This window comes from Sander lucioperca, chromosome 9 (assembly GCF_008315115.2).
Source record: "Sander lucioperca isolate FBNREF2018 chromosome 9, SLUC_FBN_1.2, whole genome shotgun sequence".
Taxonomy (NCBI): domain Eukaryota; kingdom Metazoa; phylum Chordata; class Actinopteri; order Perciformes; family Percidae; genus Sander; species Sander lucioperca.
The window spans coordinates 4305068-4323850 of record NC_050181.1 but is presented as its reverse complement, the minus strand read 5'-3'; the positions used below and the strand labels follow the sequence as shown (position 1 = coordinate 4323850).

At 38.1% G+C, this 18783-nt stretch overlaps 1 protein-coding gene across 2 annotated transcripts; it reads right to left on the bottom strand.

Annotated features, from left to right (window-relative positions):
- Positions 1-94: 94 nt before the first annotated feature.
- On the bottom strand, positions 95-17618 carry miga1 (mitoguardin 1). Of its 2 annotated transcripts, none has more exons than XM_031293696.2 (16): positions 17468-17618; positions 15836-15992; positions 12296-12467; positions 10939-11057; positions 10296-10428; positions 9959-10095; positions 8570-8693; positions 8385-8485; positions 5638-5747; positions 5415-5487; positions 4983-5069; positions 4795-4893; positions 4522-4656; positions 4081-4134; positions 3701-3817; positions 95-1726 (listed from the first exon to the last, which is right to left on the bottom strand). In XM_031293696.2, the coding sequence occupies exons 2-16, from the start codon at positions 15932-15934 to the stop codon at positions 1508-1510; spliced, it is 1779 nt and encodes a 592-aa protein (XP_031149556.1). In that variant the 5' UTR covers positions 15935-15992; positions 17468-17618; the 3' UTR covers positions 95-1507. The 2 variants fall into 2 exon arrangements, with proteins under 2 accessions (XP_031149556.1, XP_035861653.1); XM_036005760.1 differs by lacking the exon at positions 17468-17618 and adding an exon at positions 16257-17171.
- Between the last annotated feature and the right edge of the window lie 1165 nt (positions 17619-18783).

The following is an 18783-nucleotide window of genomic DNA, read 5'->3' as shown; positions in this document are numbered from 1 at the left end:
CATTAATAAAGTTGTAACAAATTAACTGGATACATTCACTTGTTTTATTTTACATTTATAGATAATGTAATTTTAAGAAACAAAACGCAACAAACACATTCTCATCAGTCTTTATTTACTTAATTTCTGCACAAATGAGGTGAACCCACAAATGTAAAAAGTTTTTCCCTGTTAAATCCACCTTAGTTCCATCATTTTACAGTCTGTCTTAGAACAACTCAAATGGTCAATGTACATTGAAACTTTACATCGTTCCTACTGGCTCTTAAAGGATCCCTTTTTATAATGAAATTACAATTAAAGAAATGGGGGGGACGGACGGACGACTCCTGTTCAAAGAATATCTAAAAGTGAATGAGGCTTCAGCAGTCTGAGTTGATGCAAATTAAATAAAACATTTTTAATGTGCTTCTGTCCCCACTACAGTTAGGCATGGAAATTAGGACTGCAACCAACAACTTATTTCATGTATCATGCATTTTTAGAACATTAACACAGGTATATATTCCTGCAATAACACTGCTGCTCAAAGCTTTCACATTGTGCATGGTCTGTACATGGCAGTGACTGATAGCAGTGCAAACAAATATATTGTAATTTTAAGACTGACATTCAGTGTTAAAGACGAGGCTTAAATATGTGCATTAATAGTAAGGCTTCTTGCGTGTTTGCCCGTCTTGAGCTGCAGGACTATGTACTAGTGATGTATATTTTATTGTTGACTGTATGATTGGTTTAAGGGCCTTGTAGGCTTCATGAGCTAGGCTTCATTTAAATATTGCCTGAAGGTTTGAGTTCTGGTGCCTAGTATCTTAATAAGGAGACCCTTGTTCAGCGATTTCCCTGCGCAACACGTGCTTGTAACAAAAGTACATTTAATAGTTTTGCATCGCTGATATGGAAATACATCTAATAAATCTGATAAAGTTTATTATTAAACATTGGTATTCATACTACTGTATGTTTGAAGCTGATCACAAATGCATTGATGCATACAGGCACAACTATAACTTCTAAAATATAAATCTTACATCATTTAACTGTATAGTAAAATAAATACTGTAAAATACCCTTTTTCTTTAGACTAATTGCTCTCAACAGCAAATGCCTTAATTTTACACAGCGGGATATCTACTGCAAGATGACGCAAAATGTCTCACAGCCAAGTTTAAATTACAAATATTATTGCTATGATATTTTAAATCGAACGTGCACTGCTATGGCACAGTGAACAGCGGGGGAGGAGAGGCCACACTGGAGATAACGATTTAAGTGTGAAGGCAAGACAGCTGGTACAGTTCATCCTGGGATACAGAGCAATGAGAGCACAAAGCATGATGGGAGATGTGCATGCCAGACCTCTGTGAAAGTATTTTACGTTAAGTTCATGATGGGTGGAAAAAGCCATGTCCAACAGTTGCTGTGAACTCACCCTAGTGAAAATGCAGAGTTCCATGTGTGTAGTGTATTGATGACCCAGGACGGATAGATAGAAGTTCCCCGGCTCTCACTGCACTTGTGCCTCCAGCAGGGCGCTGGACACCAGCTGCACCTGCGGGGAATTGCAGCTGTTGACATGCCGCAGGGAGTCAGCTCCCAGGTAGGCAACCAACAGTTCAGAGCGCCGGTGCAGCAGATGGAGCATGTCCTCTGCTAGACTCTCCACAGAAGAGTAACGCACTTTGTCCAGGTCAAAAATGTCCTTTAGGAAGTACAGCACCTGATCCTGAAGGAAAAGTGAGAACACTTTTAGGACACCTGCTTAAGGAACACTGAGGAAGCTGAGGCAGATACTTTACAGAAGATACAGTTCTCCAGAATTTCATTTTTCTTATTTTCTTTTAGAGCACATATTTGGTTAGGATATTGTACATTCTTAAAAAAAAAATCAGGGTGGTGAACAGCAGGCAGCCTGTTTCAGCAGCTCTCTTGCTACTATTTAGGAGCCGAGCAGCGAAGTGCATGGACCCTATTGTATTTGCCTGTATTATTATAATTTTTTTTTCTTCCTAAGAAATACGAAAACTCAAACTCTGCACATCAGTCCAGTCCTATGCTAAACTTAATCAGTGCGATTTGTATGCTAATTGTCCTGATGGTGGCGCTACAACAGCCATCTAAAATTCTAAACTTTAAAAATGCATAACAAATCAGCCGTACATGCTACGTCACAAATTATGCCAAACTGTAGCCCCAATAGAGCAGAAACTATGCTCTGCTGTTACCTTGTAGCAATTTTGAAGTCCATCACTCTACTTTTTGCAAAAACTGCAAAACTTCTTAAACCTATCTCCTCCCACATTTGTTTCAATTGACACCAAATTTGGGCAACTTCATCTTCAGACTGTCCTCCACAAATTTACCATTCAAATGTTTTGATTTATCAAAAATTTAGCCCAAAGTGCATGAAAACATTTTACTGCATACCGTAGTGTAAAGAAATACTGCAATTTCTTCCAAACTAAATCTTTGATGTCCATGGAAAGAAATTCACATTTGAAGATCATTGCAGATTTGGTGAGCAAAATTTCCAAATTCTATCTCAAAAAGTGAATTAAAAAAAAAAGAAGTTTGAATTGTGTCCCCATCTACGCATTGCAGTCAATGCAAAATAGAGCATCTTTAAACAGCAGTTTGGCATTTATTGATCTTTTTGAAAATAAATAACAGGCATCTATGTTGTTTTAACCAAGTACACAAATTCTCAGAATTTTCTAATAAGAAATATATTTTTTACAGCAGCTTTAAATTCTGCATTTTCACACAAGCCTGCTCCTTGTCTACTAGGTGTTGCGATGCCACTTGCGACATCACCCAGATAATAGCTCCCTGAGATCAGAACCTGCCTATGGCCTCAATGGTTCTGAGACGAGCCCATAGTGTTGCAAGATGATCATACATATCTAATCATTTATTGTGCTGTGGACAGCCGCCTTGCATATTTTTAAATGTGTGTTTGCATTAACACACCTGATTCTGATTAACAATCAGTCCAGTTGCAGTTTAGGAAAATCATGTAATTGAGTCAACCCAGTATAGCCCAAATAGCTAGAGTCACCACCACCTGGACAATAGCTCGCTGTGATTAGTGTTTGCCTTTGGACCTGAAGATTGCAAGTTCAAAGCTCAACAGTCACAATTTCACATCTTATACATAGTCAGCCATTGTGCTTTGGACACTTTACCTGCGAGATTAAAATGCTCATCGCTGCGGAGCAGCTATAATTCTTGTTTTTTTTCACGAGCAGTTTACTAATCAAATCCCACCATTGTCACTTGTACCTTGTAATTTTGTCTTTAATAGCTCTTATTTCAGTTTTATATTCCTCATTGATTGTTTTTTTTTTTTGTTTATCTGTACAACCACATGTTGAAAATTGTAATTGCAATGAAAAACAAAAATAATAATAGTAATGAATAAATTAAGTACAAGGAGTTGGTGAACTGAAAAACTAATAATAATGTTTTGTAAATCTGTTTTCCAATCCAATCAAAATCTATTTAATAATCTGACTACCTTTTCACTGAAACCCTCCAAAAACTGAAATCAGTGTTTCCCTATTTGCATACAATGGAAACTCAAGAGGTATGAAAGAGGACGCTTGCTTAGGTGGATACATGAGCTGTGACACCAACAGAAGTAAAGATCCTATTTGGAAGAGGGTACTGGCAGTTGTTGTTTTCTGGTGCTGAGACGGACCTTGAAGAAGCAGCAGAAGTCGTGCAGGGAGCTCTTGGGCCCCAGGAAGCCCCAGGCCAGGACGGGGCTGATCTGTTCACACACAGCGTAGAAATGAGCGATGAAGCCGTCCGACACCTGAGACAAAGAGAAGAGGTTGATGGGAAGTGATGGGATTTTGGAACTGTCTTACAACCACAACTGATAAGGCATAGTAGGTGTGTGGTTGTCGGTGTAATAAATAAAATGTAGGAATTGTAGTCAACTAGGCAACTAGTGTTTCCAGCTGTAATAATTGTGCCTGAGATGTCATTTAGGAGGTCAAACTGTGAGACTGATATCTAACGTGTGTCCTGTTACAGTTTATCCAAAACAGTTTGAACATTTTGTTGGACTTATACCTTTATGTGCTGTCTCTTCTGCTTCATCACTGACCAACAGCTTGATGCCACCGCCTGTCAAATACATGCAGATAAATCCTCTATGAAAAGCTCAAATACCCAAAAATGAAATGCACCAACTTAGATACAAAAATATAAAGCATGATACAGGAAACTACAAAGTATCTCAGAAAAATGTGCCAACACATGTGCAGTGTTTACCTCTATATTTGCCATTTTCAACAGAAATCTACAATATGTATACTGTATATTGCACTTACAAAATCAACAGTATTGTTCTGTAAAATATCTACTTTGGTTTATTTAGTTTTCAGAATTACAAGTTATTGTAGTATAATCATTTAAGTAGTACATTATAAAGAATGTCCATGTCTGATTCTCCTCTACACCAGCTGCCAGTAATCCATTGAGTATGAAGAAGTATTTGATGCGTTCACTCACCGTCTCCTTGAAGGAGCTGTTGAGCCAGCGGTTGTTGATCACGTTCTGGATGGAGATCGGTGGATTTTCCAGATCCTCGAATGAGTCCATCAGGATGAAGTCCAGCACTATATCATAGAAGTTCAAGTGCTTCACCTGGCGTGGGTGAGAATAAAACGTTATACTTTGAAAAAAAAAAAAAAAAGAAGAGAGGCTGTCCACTCCTGTTGGTAGCATTTTGTGATCAAACAGCAGAAGTCCGACATGATGTTGTAGAGACAGCAGCACTCTTACCCCTCGTGTGGCCAACTCCAACTCTGTGTTTTCCCAGTGCTCCGTGTGCTCCAGGAAGGAAATCATCTCCTCAAATAGTTCCTCGAATCTCTTTGGGCTCTGGAAACCAAACCATAACATTTAGGAGGGGAAGCACTTAACTGAAGATGTATCATCTTATTGTTCACTAGTTGTGGCTTCAGACTTACCTTCTGTCCTTTGATGATAATGGAAGACAGTATTTTCTTTCCTGTGTCGGCCAGAAACATCCGGGTCGTTCTATCGCACAAAATGAGCTGGAGAAAAAACACATTTTACTTAAACATCTTATTCTTTTTTTTTAATTCATATTCTATACAGTGGCTTTAAATTGTTCCCACTAGTGCAATCTTCTGTGACGTTAACACGTATTTTCTTCAGTAAGATCGCACAATCCAGCGAATTTAGGATTTAATTCCTTCCTGGTGGATTTTATTAGCATTTACATGTGAATTGTGTTCATACAATACACCAATACAAAACTGCTGCTATCTTCCCGTAACAACATTTACAATATTTTATGGTGTATTCAATCCAATTATTAGATGAGTTCCCCCTCTATGTTATCATGATGTATTTTAATTCATAAGGGTATACTGTACCTGACATGCCTGACGCACACAGTGCAACTTGGCCAGGAAATCGATGTCCCCAAAACAGTCGAGCATCTCAGTCCTGATCATGAAAATTCAAGAAAAAAAAAAAAGAAAAAAAAAAAAAACAGATTAAAATGAGGGCAGACAAAGCAATGAACTCCACACAACATGTTCCAGGAACGTAGATTCTCTGTGTTCCATGTGTGTCATACTAAATCAGTTTAATTACCGCAGCACCCTGCAGGAGATCTTTCCATCTTCGGCCATCTGCAGCGCCTCCTCGTAGAAAAGGTGATGACCCAGAGCGACGACGCTCCTCAGCTCTCGGTGCTCTGACAGCTGATGCACAGACGGAGAGCAGAGGTAGAAAAAAAAAAAAAGAAGATGATTAGGGACTAAATAAACATTTCAATCCCATTCCTGTCAAAGGTCATGCTCCTCATTCATAATACAGTAGGTGCTTCTGTGTCCTACTGTGATTCTTAAACATCCACGCAAAAACAGAAAGCTTTTGGATTCTAACACCAAAACCATTGAAGAAGAAGAGGTACATGCATCCAAAAAAAACTCTTAACAGGTGCTCTTCATCAGGAAATATCAAGGCAAAAGTTAGTAGAATCCGCATACAGTTTCTTTGCTCCCACAATAATTCCTTGTTCACTGTTAATGTATATATTTCTGACTTAATGTAATAAGAACATATGCTTATAAAGTTGTATTCTAATCAAGGTAGCTGGGGCTGAACATTGGGGTCAACATGGTCTCAAAGGCTAAACCTTGAGTTTCTTGTCCCTCCTAAATTAAGTACAGTACATTATGTATTATGTACAGGTTGTCCTGGTCCTGTCCCTTCTCTTTCCTTTTACCTTTATTAGTTATTAAATTGTGCCGTTTTGAACAATTCCAGACCAGACAAAGATCTCTCCATGTTGTTGAGGTATGGAAGTTACAGTGAAAACAGCTGCAGAGTAACAGCGAGCTGTATGTTGTACACTGAAGAATGTTGAAGGTCTATTAATAAGCATGAGTGACCCAGTTTGACTAATCAGCCTTCACTGACTGGTCTGACTGTAAATGGTAAAACACGCTTGAGGGTGTAAATACCTTCATTTAAAGCTTTTACACATATATATTTTTTTGTTTTTAATATTTTTTTGGCCATTTTAGGCCTTCATTTACATAAAACAGATGAAGACATGAAAGGGGAGAGAGAGGGGGAATGACATGCAGCAAAGGGCTGCAGGTCGGAGTCGAACCTGCAGCCACTGCGTTGAGGAGTAATCCTCTATGTACTGTATGTGTGCCTGCTTTACCAACTGAGCTAACCCAGCCACAGCTTTTATACATTTTAAACATGAATTTACTTAATTGAAGATGTAGGAAAAGAAAGTTTAGTGTGTGTGTGTATATATACACACATATATATATATATATATATATATATATATATATATATATATATATATATATATATATATACACATACATACATACATACATACATACATACATATATATATATATACATATATATATATATACATATACATACACATATATATATACACATATATATACATACACATATATATACATATACATATACATATATGTATATATATATGTATATATATATGTGTATGTATATATATATATATGTGTATGTATATATATATATGTGTATGTATATGTATATATATGTGTATATATATATATATATATATATATATATATATATATACACATACATTTTACCAATTTATTTTTAGACTTTGTGGGTCAAATACATCAGTATCCCCCACAGTGTCTTAAGGGGACAAGCTGAGTGTCGGTAACCACCGGGTGGGGAATTTACAGGAAGATCAAAGTTATTTGAATCAAACTCCTGCTGTTTTTTTTTTTTTGTATTGTTTATTTAACAGGGACAATGGACAGTCATTGACAGAATTAGCTCATGACCTAAAATTCATCAGCTGTCCCTGGGCAAGCAAATCCACAAAGAAGTTATGGCATCGAATGTTATGATTCATACGGTTACAAAGGATAAACATCATAGGCTACATCATACAAAATTATAAATACTTTCCTATTTAGATATCATTTAGATGTTTGCTGGTTTTAGATGCTCACCTGTGGGATTATGAATCTTATTTATTACACTACTATTCACTACACTAATATTCTAATTATTATTATTATTATTATAGTAATGGTTTGTTGCCCATATTTCATCTGTATCCCAACAAGTGACACCTACATGATTAGTTCTAACTGATCATCCAGATTAAGATGAGCTCACCAACCTACTAATGATAATGTATGGTTTGTGCCCCATCGTCAGTTGTAACAACACACTGAATGGTATCAATACATCAATGCAAGGCTCTCGTAATGAATGGGATAATTCACCTCATGTTTTGTTCAAAATATGCATTCATATACATAATAAAGCAGGGCGATAAAGCTGAAAAGATACAATCTTCTGTTTTATAACCGCATCTCTTTGTTTCTTGTAAAAGTGCTACTTTTGTTTCATGTCATAGAAGCTGCTGAAAAACTACTTTAAATGGTAAACAGTCAGGCCACAACTTATCGTTTGCTTTTTGGAATCTCAAATACAATACTTTAATAACGTCTATTTGTGAATACTACTACTATTTCAGTTTATTGTCTCCCCCCCTACAATGACTCACAAGGAAATGTATGAATAGTGTTTGTCAGTTGCATCAAATAACCTGTGTTGTAGTGTTTACTTATCATTAGTTGAGTGTTATGTTTTAGGGTTATTGCCACCAAAAGTGCACTTTGCTTAGTGGTTGTTTCTCTAAGACTTGAGAGGATGTTCTTTGTAGAAAAGAATGATGACTGACAAAAAGTGAGTCAAGCATATAAAGAGTTCTTGAGATGTTAAGTAAGATGATTGATAAAATTCAGCATTTGGTATGTTTAGAAAGCGATGGTGAGTGGTTCTCTCACCTCAGCAGCAGACACAAATGAGTCGGTGGAGGCGATGCTCATACTGTCTCTCAGATATGCGTCGTCCAGCTCCTCTCTGGCCAAAATGTCTGCCATTTTATCTGTGATGGAGAATAATCATTGTAATGTGTTGCGCAATACTCTATTGATCATGGAAATGACATAATATTGTACGAGTGACTCACCTTGGCTGTTGCTGTGGGACGAGGGCTCTGACATGCACAACACTCCCTCAAACTCCTCCTGGAGGCTGTAAGCCCTCTGCAACAGAGACTTCAGCCTGTGGATGAACTCTGTGCTGATGACATCCTGAACACACAAAAAATACAACTTTAACTAAGGGCAGCACTTTAGAAGCACTATGCTTCTGCCTGCTCCTTGTCAAACTCCTCCTTTTTGTGTTCTTTGAGTGAATCAATTTTATTTTATTGTTATAATTTTTTCTCTTTTGAAGTGGGTTGATTGTTAGAGATAACAAATGTTTTAATAAAAATAACTATAGAACTATGGCTTTAATAGAGTAACCAGTTTTACTAAATAATAACATAAAATATGATTTGAAAAACAGGCCAGGCAAACTTAAATCGTGGGCAGGCACCTGGCTAATGTAGATTGTTAGTTTGGAAAGTGCCGGAGGTAAAATAAAGAAAGTTCATTCCAAAGATCTCTTTCAGTTTTTTTCTTGAGGATTGCCCTGTGACCACAATTTTATTAAGCTTTCTAAAAAGGCACAACTGGGGGCTTCCTGAAAAGAGTTTTTTTTGCCAGCGCCAAAATGTTTTTGACTTCCAGCCACCATATTTTACACATGTGGCTGGCGCTGATAGGCCAGTTGGCTTGTGCTGTCCCACAGAGAGCAGGGGATCTCAGTTTTATGGTTCAGAGTCAGGCTGTACCAGACTCTCTGCTGACCTGATATAGTGGCATCATTATAAAATTGAGACAGTTTCATAACTGGTTAAAAACTCCTTGTAGTTGTGGCCAGGTTAGCTCAGTTGGTAGAGCAGGCGCACATATATAGGAGGTTTACTCCTCGACGCAGCGGCCACGGGTTCGACTGTGACCTGCAGCCCTTTACTGCACATCATTCCCCCTCTCTCTCCCCTTTCATGTCTTCATCTCTCTCTTCATCTCTCATGGATCGACCTACCGTTCCGGGGTATGGTACGCAACAAACTGGACTTTGGGGTCAAGTGTACTCGGATCCGGGCTCAGGTCCCTCATGTGAAAGCCCTCTTACTGCATTATATTCCATTATATTTTTATATTTTTAATTGTCACCTGGCTCCTGAATTTGGTGTTTTCCTTCACATGAATAAAGCTGTTTCTACCATAAATTGGTGCATAAAAATTCATCAGAACACAGGAAATGACAAAAGCAAACAGCAAAAAGCAAACATCTTAAAAGCATCGTCTGGCCAACTCCTTCACTTCTATCTCTTATTCTTTTATCTCTTATTAAGTGTGGCACTAAATTACATGTGTTAAATTGGTGGTAATTGTGGTATGGTTAATCATCCCCACTGAAAAGGAATTTGTATCTTTAAATGAGCAGTGTTTTTCTGTATGTTCACCTCCATGCTCTGCTCAGCAATGGCGTCTCCAGCTCCCGTTTTGACGGATGCACAGCTGGCCTCATCCTCGCCCTGCCTGCTCCTGAATGTTAACGCTTCCTCCCACCGCCGTAGAGCCTCCTCGAATAAATCCATACCTGCAAACACACACAAACCAAGTCTCCTAAAACAATCAACAACTCAAAAGCTTTATCATGAAACAAGGCAACCCACCAAAAACGGATTATTCCAAGAAATTACGGCTGAATACTTCCATTATTTTAACTCATTTATTGTGTGGTCCGTTCTCCTTGTAAAAAAACACAGTGAGGTGACGTTTGTGTGTAAGGTTCTTTACCCATGAGGTACAGGTTTTCAGGTGTGGTGACAGGTATGTTGACCACACTGCAGTTATCAGCCTCCCCCGCTCTGTCCCAACAGATGGATTCATTTGCGCAGGTGTTACTGTTTGACGAGTTCATGCTTTGTACCTGCAAAGACATAACGGAAAAAAGTTATGTTTCAAGCAGTGGAAGCACTGGTCAACCCTACCAACTCAGCATTTCAGATGTGTTTTTACTAGTGTATAGACACAGTTCTACACCATGTCCATGTCTGTGCAATTTGGTGTACTCATGAGTATAGAAAATCATATACTAAACAGTAAATGCTATTCAGCCACCTGGTTAAATCATTCAGAGGGAGTTCTCTCATCAAGTGTATTTAACACTGGAAATATTGGAAAACCTGACACAACAAAGTCACTATCACTGGTTTGTGTGTACTGTACCAGGTTCAAAACAAAAACAAAGTTAATATCTCCTTCCTAGTTTGGACAGAGGAAAGCCATCAGTAGGAGTGATAGCATCCATTTTTAAACATATAGTATTCTATTTTTTTTATTTCTTGAAAAATGTCCCTCATTATAGTATAATGTTTCTGTGTTTTACATATAACAACATAATAATCTTTAGTACATTAAAGCGATTTCTTTGTCTTACAGAGGCCAGGCTTAGCAGAGACCCGGACAGTTTTCTGTAGTCTCCTGCATTGAGAAGCAGACCAGAGGAGTTGCCATTCTTGGAGTTGAGGGAGAGAGCGTTGTTTTGACTGGTTTTATCTGGGTAGATAAAGATTAGAGTTCAGAGATAATGTTTAAGAGTAAGACCAGAATACACAGTGACCAAGAGCATGTAACAGGATTACACAATGGATAAACCATGTTTGCCAATTTGACAAACAGACTGAAACGGCCATTTTCTGTTTGAATCATTTCCACCCTTTTTTAATAATTTACTTTCTGGCTCACCTGCTGCTATGAGCTGGCTTGTAAAAACTGTTACCAGCTCAAACTATTTTGTTTACGAGCCAAATGTAGCGATTTGCTTTGGTTTGCTCACAATCAGAGTGTGTACATGGGACAAGCAGGGACAACGTTTGAGTCTGCCTCTGTCATTTACTTGAATGTACATGCTGTAGTATGTTAATTTCCACCTGGGTCACATTCTAGCATTACCAAGAGTTTACTAAATCATATTATTACACATTAGCACAAGTGTTACATTCTTAACTGATGTTCATATATGCAGAAACAGAATTAGCTTTGCAAATATACTCTCCTGTCAGAAATGTAAACCTGTATGAACTTTGTCCATATATGAAGCTGTCAAAAGTTTAATAAAAAAAACAATCTTTTTGCCCTGGCCAACTGCTCATTTGACCCTATTTAATTCTGCTTTTCTGTTAATTTCTCTGTAGGACTCTAATCAGTGGGAAATCTTCCTAAATCAGATTAAGGGCGCATTCAGACCAAAGCCAGCGATCTGGTGATTCGCCCCGGGGTTGTGTGGTGGTGTGGGAGAGTCACCAAAATGGTCCGTTTGTGTGATGTACTGTTGTGTTCAGACCGTTTTTATGATCTCCACATTTCCACCTGGACTTGAAGGTAGTTTTATTGCCAAGGAAAAGAAAAGAGAAGGGTGGCTGTGCTTTGTGCTGTTACAGAAACTTCTGGGAAGTTAAGTGCTTCCATTTTGTTTTTTACCCTCATAGTTTTAGTTTTTTCTTTAGCTTTTTCTTTCGTTTACTGTACAGGACTCTCACACCCCAAACGGACTGACAAGTCTGATCAAATGTTAAATTATTTGCCACTGCAGGGTGATGTCGGGTTGCGTTTCTCCAAAAGTTGAATCTGTCTCAACTTTTCGATGCAGGCTGCTGCTTTTTTTCCCCAGGTTCCCCCCTGCAGCCAGCATCGCCACAACAAGTCAATCTGATTACATCACAAACCAGCAAATGGGCTCACACACTAAATGAAAATCACAGGCCAGTGAGCTGCTGGTTGAAAGGAAGATTTACCATTCTCTGCTGGGGCCGAGGACACAAACTCAAAGCCAGCCTGCTCCCACTGAGGTGAGTGAGCCTTCTTTCTGCCCTTCCTCCTCTGGAAGCGGCGAGCAAGGTAGAGGAGCGAGATGGCACCAAAGGCAGTGGCTGCCACCAGCTTCTTGGTGCCTGTGCTGACACTCACCTGGAGGAAAGGTAGAGGGAGGAAGTTAAAGTTAAATGTGTATGTTTCTTTTCTATTTGTTTAGTCAAAAATGAAAATGTGACCAAACTAAAGCTCTTGATTCTCTTTAGCTTCACTGTTGGAGTTGGAAAATTCTTAAATCCAAACTCAAAACCCCCCCGAAATCATGTAAAACAGACTGGGGAAGAAGACAATGTTGCAATGTCATTAGAGCTGGGTATCAAATCTCAATACCAACCAACACATGTCCATAGCACTGAGTATTAAACACTCTTGCACAGCTGCTTTGTATAAAGAATCAAAGACTGATCCAAGTTTATTTTGTTAAATATATATTTAACAAAAGCAAACCCACAGAGCAGATTTTTTTTTTTTTATGTTTTGAAATGCAGACATTTGCTAACTTAAGACAACAGAGGCAGACTGAGGCAAAGTAGCTATACTTAAAAACATTAATATAGCAGCATATATAAAGATATAATGGAGTAATGGCGTCCTCAGCAGAGAATGTAGTCACACTCCCTTTCAGTATGCGGTGATCCAAGTTTTTTGTTGAGTTCTTTGTTTTGACGGCCGGTACGGTTGCGCTTACATGTGGCTGTGAAAAAACAAGTTATTGTGGGAATTGGGGAATGGTCTGTGAGAGCCATATGGAGGCAATCCCAGCAGCTGTTTTTTTCCTCAGTATTTTGAGTACAGCCCATTTAAAAGAGACTATTGCAGGCTACAGTAACACAGAGTATCCAATTAATATCAGAGGTCAATTATATAATTGAAATTCTGCAACTGAGATTAAGATGAAAACCAAACCGCACAAAGGATGGGGGGGGGGAGAACATGAGGAAATGCATCAAACACAAATGTCCTGTCTGATGAGAGTTCATCTGAGGATGCATAACTCCACTTATGACATAACATGCAGCGCTGAGAATCAGCCACTAGCCTGTCATCTAGATTTTAAAGAATTATTTTCAGATAGCGTGCGTACCCCGGTCTGTCTATAGATAGAAACACTGAACGACGAGGGAGATTATCCACACCGTCACGACACCGCTGCTGCACATTCCCAACAATTGAAGATTACATAAACACAGAGTTTGGAGTAGGGCTGCACGATATGACCTAAAATCAACATCACAATTAATTGCACATTTTACCTCGATAACAATAAATGAACGATAATTTAATTGTTTTGTGATTTTTTTTCATAGTTCATTGGCAAGGTTTGTACATAGGCTCAAATATTGAAGGTGAGATATTTTTGCTAATTCAAAAGTGCTTATTTTTGTTATTTTAAAATAACTGAAGGAAACACACAAAGCGGGAACTATTATGGCTATTTATTGAAAATGTATAAAATTGAAATGAAAATGTCTTGTGAAAAAAAAATTACGTTTTAGTTTTGTAAAAATTATCGAAATTATTGTCATGGGAAAAATACGTTGATAACAGCTTCAGAATTTCGATGTCGATAAATTTCCGATTAATCGTCCAGCCCTAGTTTGGAGCTATGACAACAGCCACACTATTGACTTTTTTTTGAAAAGCCACTAAATGGGATGGGATGATTGAAATTGTGCTACAGGCCTGCAGTTGTTTCGATAATGTTTTGATAATGTTTCTGTTCCTGCGAGCACCACTTATCAGGCGTGCTCCTATCAGATTCGTAATGATATCAGATCTGCTCATTGACTCTGGCCACACACTCTCCTCACGCACTACTCATAAACACTATAACACGAGGGTCACTGAGAGAAAATATCTACTATCCAGGAGGAAAAGACCAGCAAAGAACAAAACAGCAAAATAGTCACACTCAAAAATGGAAATAAATTAGTCCTTACTAGTTACAAACTCATAATAAGCCATTTTTATTTTCTACTTGTGTACTTGCTAAGTATAAAATGCATTAGCTCTACATTTATTTGAAAAATGTAGGGCCATTTGCAAAGAATGGTCTCAGTTGTTTTGTGCACTTTGTTTTATAATTACATAGAATTTGCCCTTTCACAAAGATTACACATCATTCTCTTTTTAAAAATGCACATTTAAATAAGCTTTCACTTTAGTATATTTTAATACAAATATTTGTTCTTCTAGTTTGGTCAAATATCCAGAAGGACTAATTACTACACAAGTATAATACCGAAGTGACGTGAAGTATTCACACCTGACAACAGTCAGTATTCATGCTCATAGAGAGTCAGACACTGAACTTTGGCTGTTCTTACTCTATGCCAATATCACATTAACCCTACAACTTACACTTTCTCATCAGCAACAGCATCAAGCTCAAGCTCAGCTGCTGGCCAGTATCTTTCCATCACACAAACACATAGTAGCACTGTACATCTAAAACAGGCTCTCTAAACCAGCTTAGAGGGGACACTGTGAATGGAGTTGTGCTCCAAATTCAATCAGATCAGACATTCAGACAACTCACTTGGCTTTATGCACATGCATTTATAATGTGATAAAACTGGTTAAAAGGAAGCCAGTGGAATTTTTGATTACTAGTAGCGCTGGAAAGATTTGATGAACAGGTCTCTGTGTTTGTATTTCATGTCCTACCAGCATGGGCATGAGGATGCAAATTAACACATGACTACAGGGGTGAGAGGTTTCCCTACTCCAAACTACCAAACAATACAAGTTAACTATCAAGATACGTCCAATAAATGAGCATTTGTGAGGTCATGTAACTTGTGTTTACATCCTCCGATTCAAATTTAACTGGATAATGACTACTATGATACAAGTCTAGATACTGTCTGAGATTACAGAACATAATATTACAGAAGGCCTTAATTTTGCATTGCTTTGTTTTGCATTACAGTAAACTGTCACACATGTCTGAGCTACAACTGATATTTTAGCTATATGGGAAAAAAATGATTCAAGAATATGGGAGTAAAAAAAATTGTTAAATAGACGTCAGCCATGTCGGAGACAGTGTGGATCTTTTGATGCAGGTCACTCACATATTTTTCGGAAATGGTATGTTAAATGTTAAAACAAATACCAGAATAGTATGTCCCTATAAGTTGTATGGTCATCTTATTTATTCTGAAGAAGTTGTACAAGGAACGGGGATACAATGACATTTTCTCAAAATATTAATAATAGCTAGTAAAAAAAAATATAACCCATACTTTGGTCCAACTATTTGTTTAGGCCAATAGTAAGACTAAGGAAATCAAATAAAAACATGAAAAAAGATGTTTGCTTGCAATACAGTTAAGAAAAGGGCAAATAACCTGAATGTGCACTCATACCCTCAACAACCTTGCCTCTCATGACTCAGATAAAGAAAACTCCCAATAACATGGCAGTTGACAAACTCCCACCACTTTCAAACCCCCCCTCACCTGTGCCAGAGAGCAGTACATGGACAGCGATAGGTCGACCATGCGCAGGGCAGCCGCCTTGACAGACAGCTGGGAGCTTCTGAGGGTCTCATGTGTCATTGTGGCGATCTATCCATGACTTGGCAACTCTCTTATCCTCATCACCGTTCTGCTGGAGCTGAGGGAGATGGCATGCATGCAAGGAGGCTCAGGAGGGGATATAATGACGTTATTACATAAAGCCTCTCATACAGTACGTGCAAGTAGCAATGCTTGCCTAACCTAGTGCTTATCAACCTCTGATGTGTGTTAAAATATTATTAATTATTACTTGCATGAAAACTATCATGAAATAACTGACAGACTGACTATCTAGATGTATGTGTCATTCGCTGATCTACAGGACTATAAGCACACCCACCAAAGGTATTTCAAACCTTACCTTACATTATACACATGCCTGAACAAAGTGGCTGTCTGAGTACATAAGACAATTAGAGGATTTATCTTTCTGCAAGCATAGCATTGCTTTGTCTGAACAAAGTCTTTTACTATTGAACCACATCTTCTAGGCTGCTGAATATCCACCCGACAAGAAAACATGCAACATCCAATTAAAGTTTGTGCAAGAGCCTCATGACTGGCTCAACCCATGGGTGATTATCCAATTTGAGTCTTACTTTGACAAAATGTTGATTATTTGTCTCAAACATTTAAAATTGCTCATAATATAATGTTATGGTTTTTGTGTCTCTTCAAATGTTGATTGATAGCCAGTTTGCATTTTGTTAGCATGAATGACCTTATCACATCTCAAGGGACAGTTTGCATGGGACTTGTACGAGCACAGAGTACCTAAAAACATAGATATGCTAGACCACAGACAAGTAAACAATGAGAATACTGAAGAGACAGGGATCAGTCCTGTGTGCATTAAACTACCAGCAATCCAGTACATCAAGATTCAAACTACTTTTGCAGTAACTTAATACTTCTTGAGACATTAACAAGCAAGCAAGCTAATGGTACACCACTTTACATGCATTTCCTTTATTCTATTTTGGGAAAAAATTACCACTGTATTTCTTATCTATTCTTTTTTAGTCAACTTGTAGGTTATGTTATTGTATTTTAAATTAACGTTACTCCATTCTATTTTGACTGATTTTAATTTCCTTTTCAGTGTGCTTTAAATCTTGTTCTAATGCTTTTCTTGGCCTTATGTGAAGCACTGTAAATTGCCTCTGTTCTATTCAAATAAACTTGCTATATCTTGATACTGATATGACTGAAATATCCAAAGTTATAGCTTTCATTCATTAGCACAACACCAAAAACATCTACCAATAAATTAGCAATTTCTGTCAAGTTTCAAATAATGTTTTCACGCATAAAAACAGAACATTAGTAAAAACAGCCCCTAGCTCTGAAACAGTATGTCAGATTAATCATATTAGCATATTTGAAAATGATAGCACTTAACTGTTATTGGCCTGGCTGAGCAGCTAATGCTATCTAACAAGGCTTATAACAGCTAGCAGCGTTAGCTAAATGTGTTAAACCGGCTAACAGCTAGTCTAACAAAACAGCTCGTCAATGTGGGTGATTATTTTCTATCTGAATTTGAGAAAATGAAAGTATAAGTGAAATCACCGGTACATGTTGAGGTTTCCTCCACAGAGTCTGCTCCTCCTCCGGCTGACCTTAGCTTCTGCCGAGTGAAGGACTCAGCTGCAGTACGTGCCCATCTAGCGTGACTTTCAAAATAAAAGCATCGTTCCCTGTTATCTTTATGGAGTTTCAGCGTCCCCTTTCGGCTTTCTAAAGTATTACAAATATATTCATGTTCGTTTTTTACTCTTAAGGCTATATTACTGATGGGGGCTTTCATTACATGAATATTAACATGCATAAATTCCAAGAGCCTCGATTTACATTTTGCCCCTTTTATTACTTCCATAAATACGGAGGCCAATTTCCACTAGGAGAAAAAGAAGAACTGTTGGAATTGATTTTTTAAAAAAATTATAAACTCTGTGAGTCAAAAGTAGGTTATACGTATTAGTCAAAATATTTACTTTTGGAGTCAAATTACGAAATACAAAATCAAACTTATGAGGGGGATGTCCCAGTCATTGCCTGTTACTAATTAATTTACTAATACATGTATAAGATAGGGTCATGACCGAAAGAACGAGATCCAGGGTACAAGCGGCCGAAATGGGTTTCCTCAGGAGGGTGGCTGGCGTCTCCCTTAGAGATAGGGTGAGAAGCTCAGTCATCCGTGAGGAGCTCGGAGTAGAGCCGCTGCTCCTTCGCGTCGAAAGGAGCCAGTTGAGGTGGTTCGGGCATCTGGTAAGGATGCCCCCTGGGCGCCTCCCTAGGGAGGTGTTCCAGGCACGTCCAGCTGGGAGGAGGCCTCGTGGAAGACCCAGGACTAGGTGGAGGGATTATATCTCCAACCTGGCCTGGGAACGCCTCGGGATCCCCGAGTCGGAGCTGGTTAATGTGGCTCGGGAAAGGGAAGTTTGGGGTCCCCTGCTGGAGCTGCTACCCCCGCGACCCGTTACCGGATAAGCGGAAGAAGATGGATGGTTGGATGGATGTATAAGATAGGAACTAGTCAAAATTATGATTCTGACTTAGAACCTATCATTTTGACTTTTTCAAAAAGTCATATTTCGACTTATTATCTAATCATAGACTGTATGTATCTAATACAGTATATTTGACTTTCTATGTCATCATTTTTATTAAAAAATGTTTTTTTTTCTTTTACTTATTATCTCACATATTTGACTTCACTTGGTATAAGTCTTATTCAAAACACCAACATTTTGACTTATCATCTCAAGCATCTGACTTACTTACTCTTTGATAATTCTTTGACTTTATATCCCATCATTTTTATTTTAAAGAGTTAAATATTTTACTTTTATCTCAAATATTTAAAAAGCCAACATTTTTAC

What these genes read in the sequence shown, in the direction of transcription:
- miga1 (XM_031293696.2), bottom strand. Translation starts at nt 15,934, where the DNA reads ATGACACATGAGACCCTCAGAAGCTCCCAGCTGTCTGTCAAGGCGGCT. An exon ending in TGGAGTTGGCCACACGAGGG is followed by an intron (nt 4,657 to 4,794) that starts GTAAGAGTGCTG and finishes CACCCACGCCAG; the next exon opens with GTGAAGCACTTGAACTTCTA. An exon ending in ACAGCTCCTTCAAGGAGACG is followed by an intron (nt 4,135 to 4,521) that starts GTGAGTGAACGC and finishes TGTATTTGACAG; the next exon opens with GCGGTGGCATCAAGCTGTTG.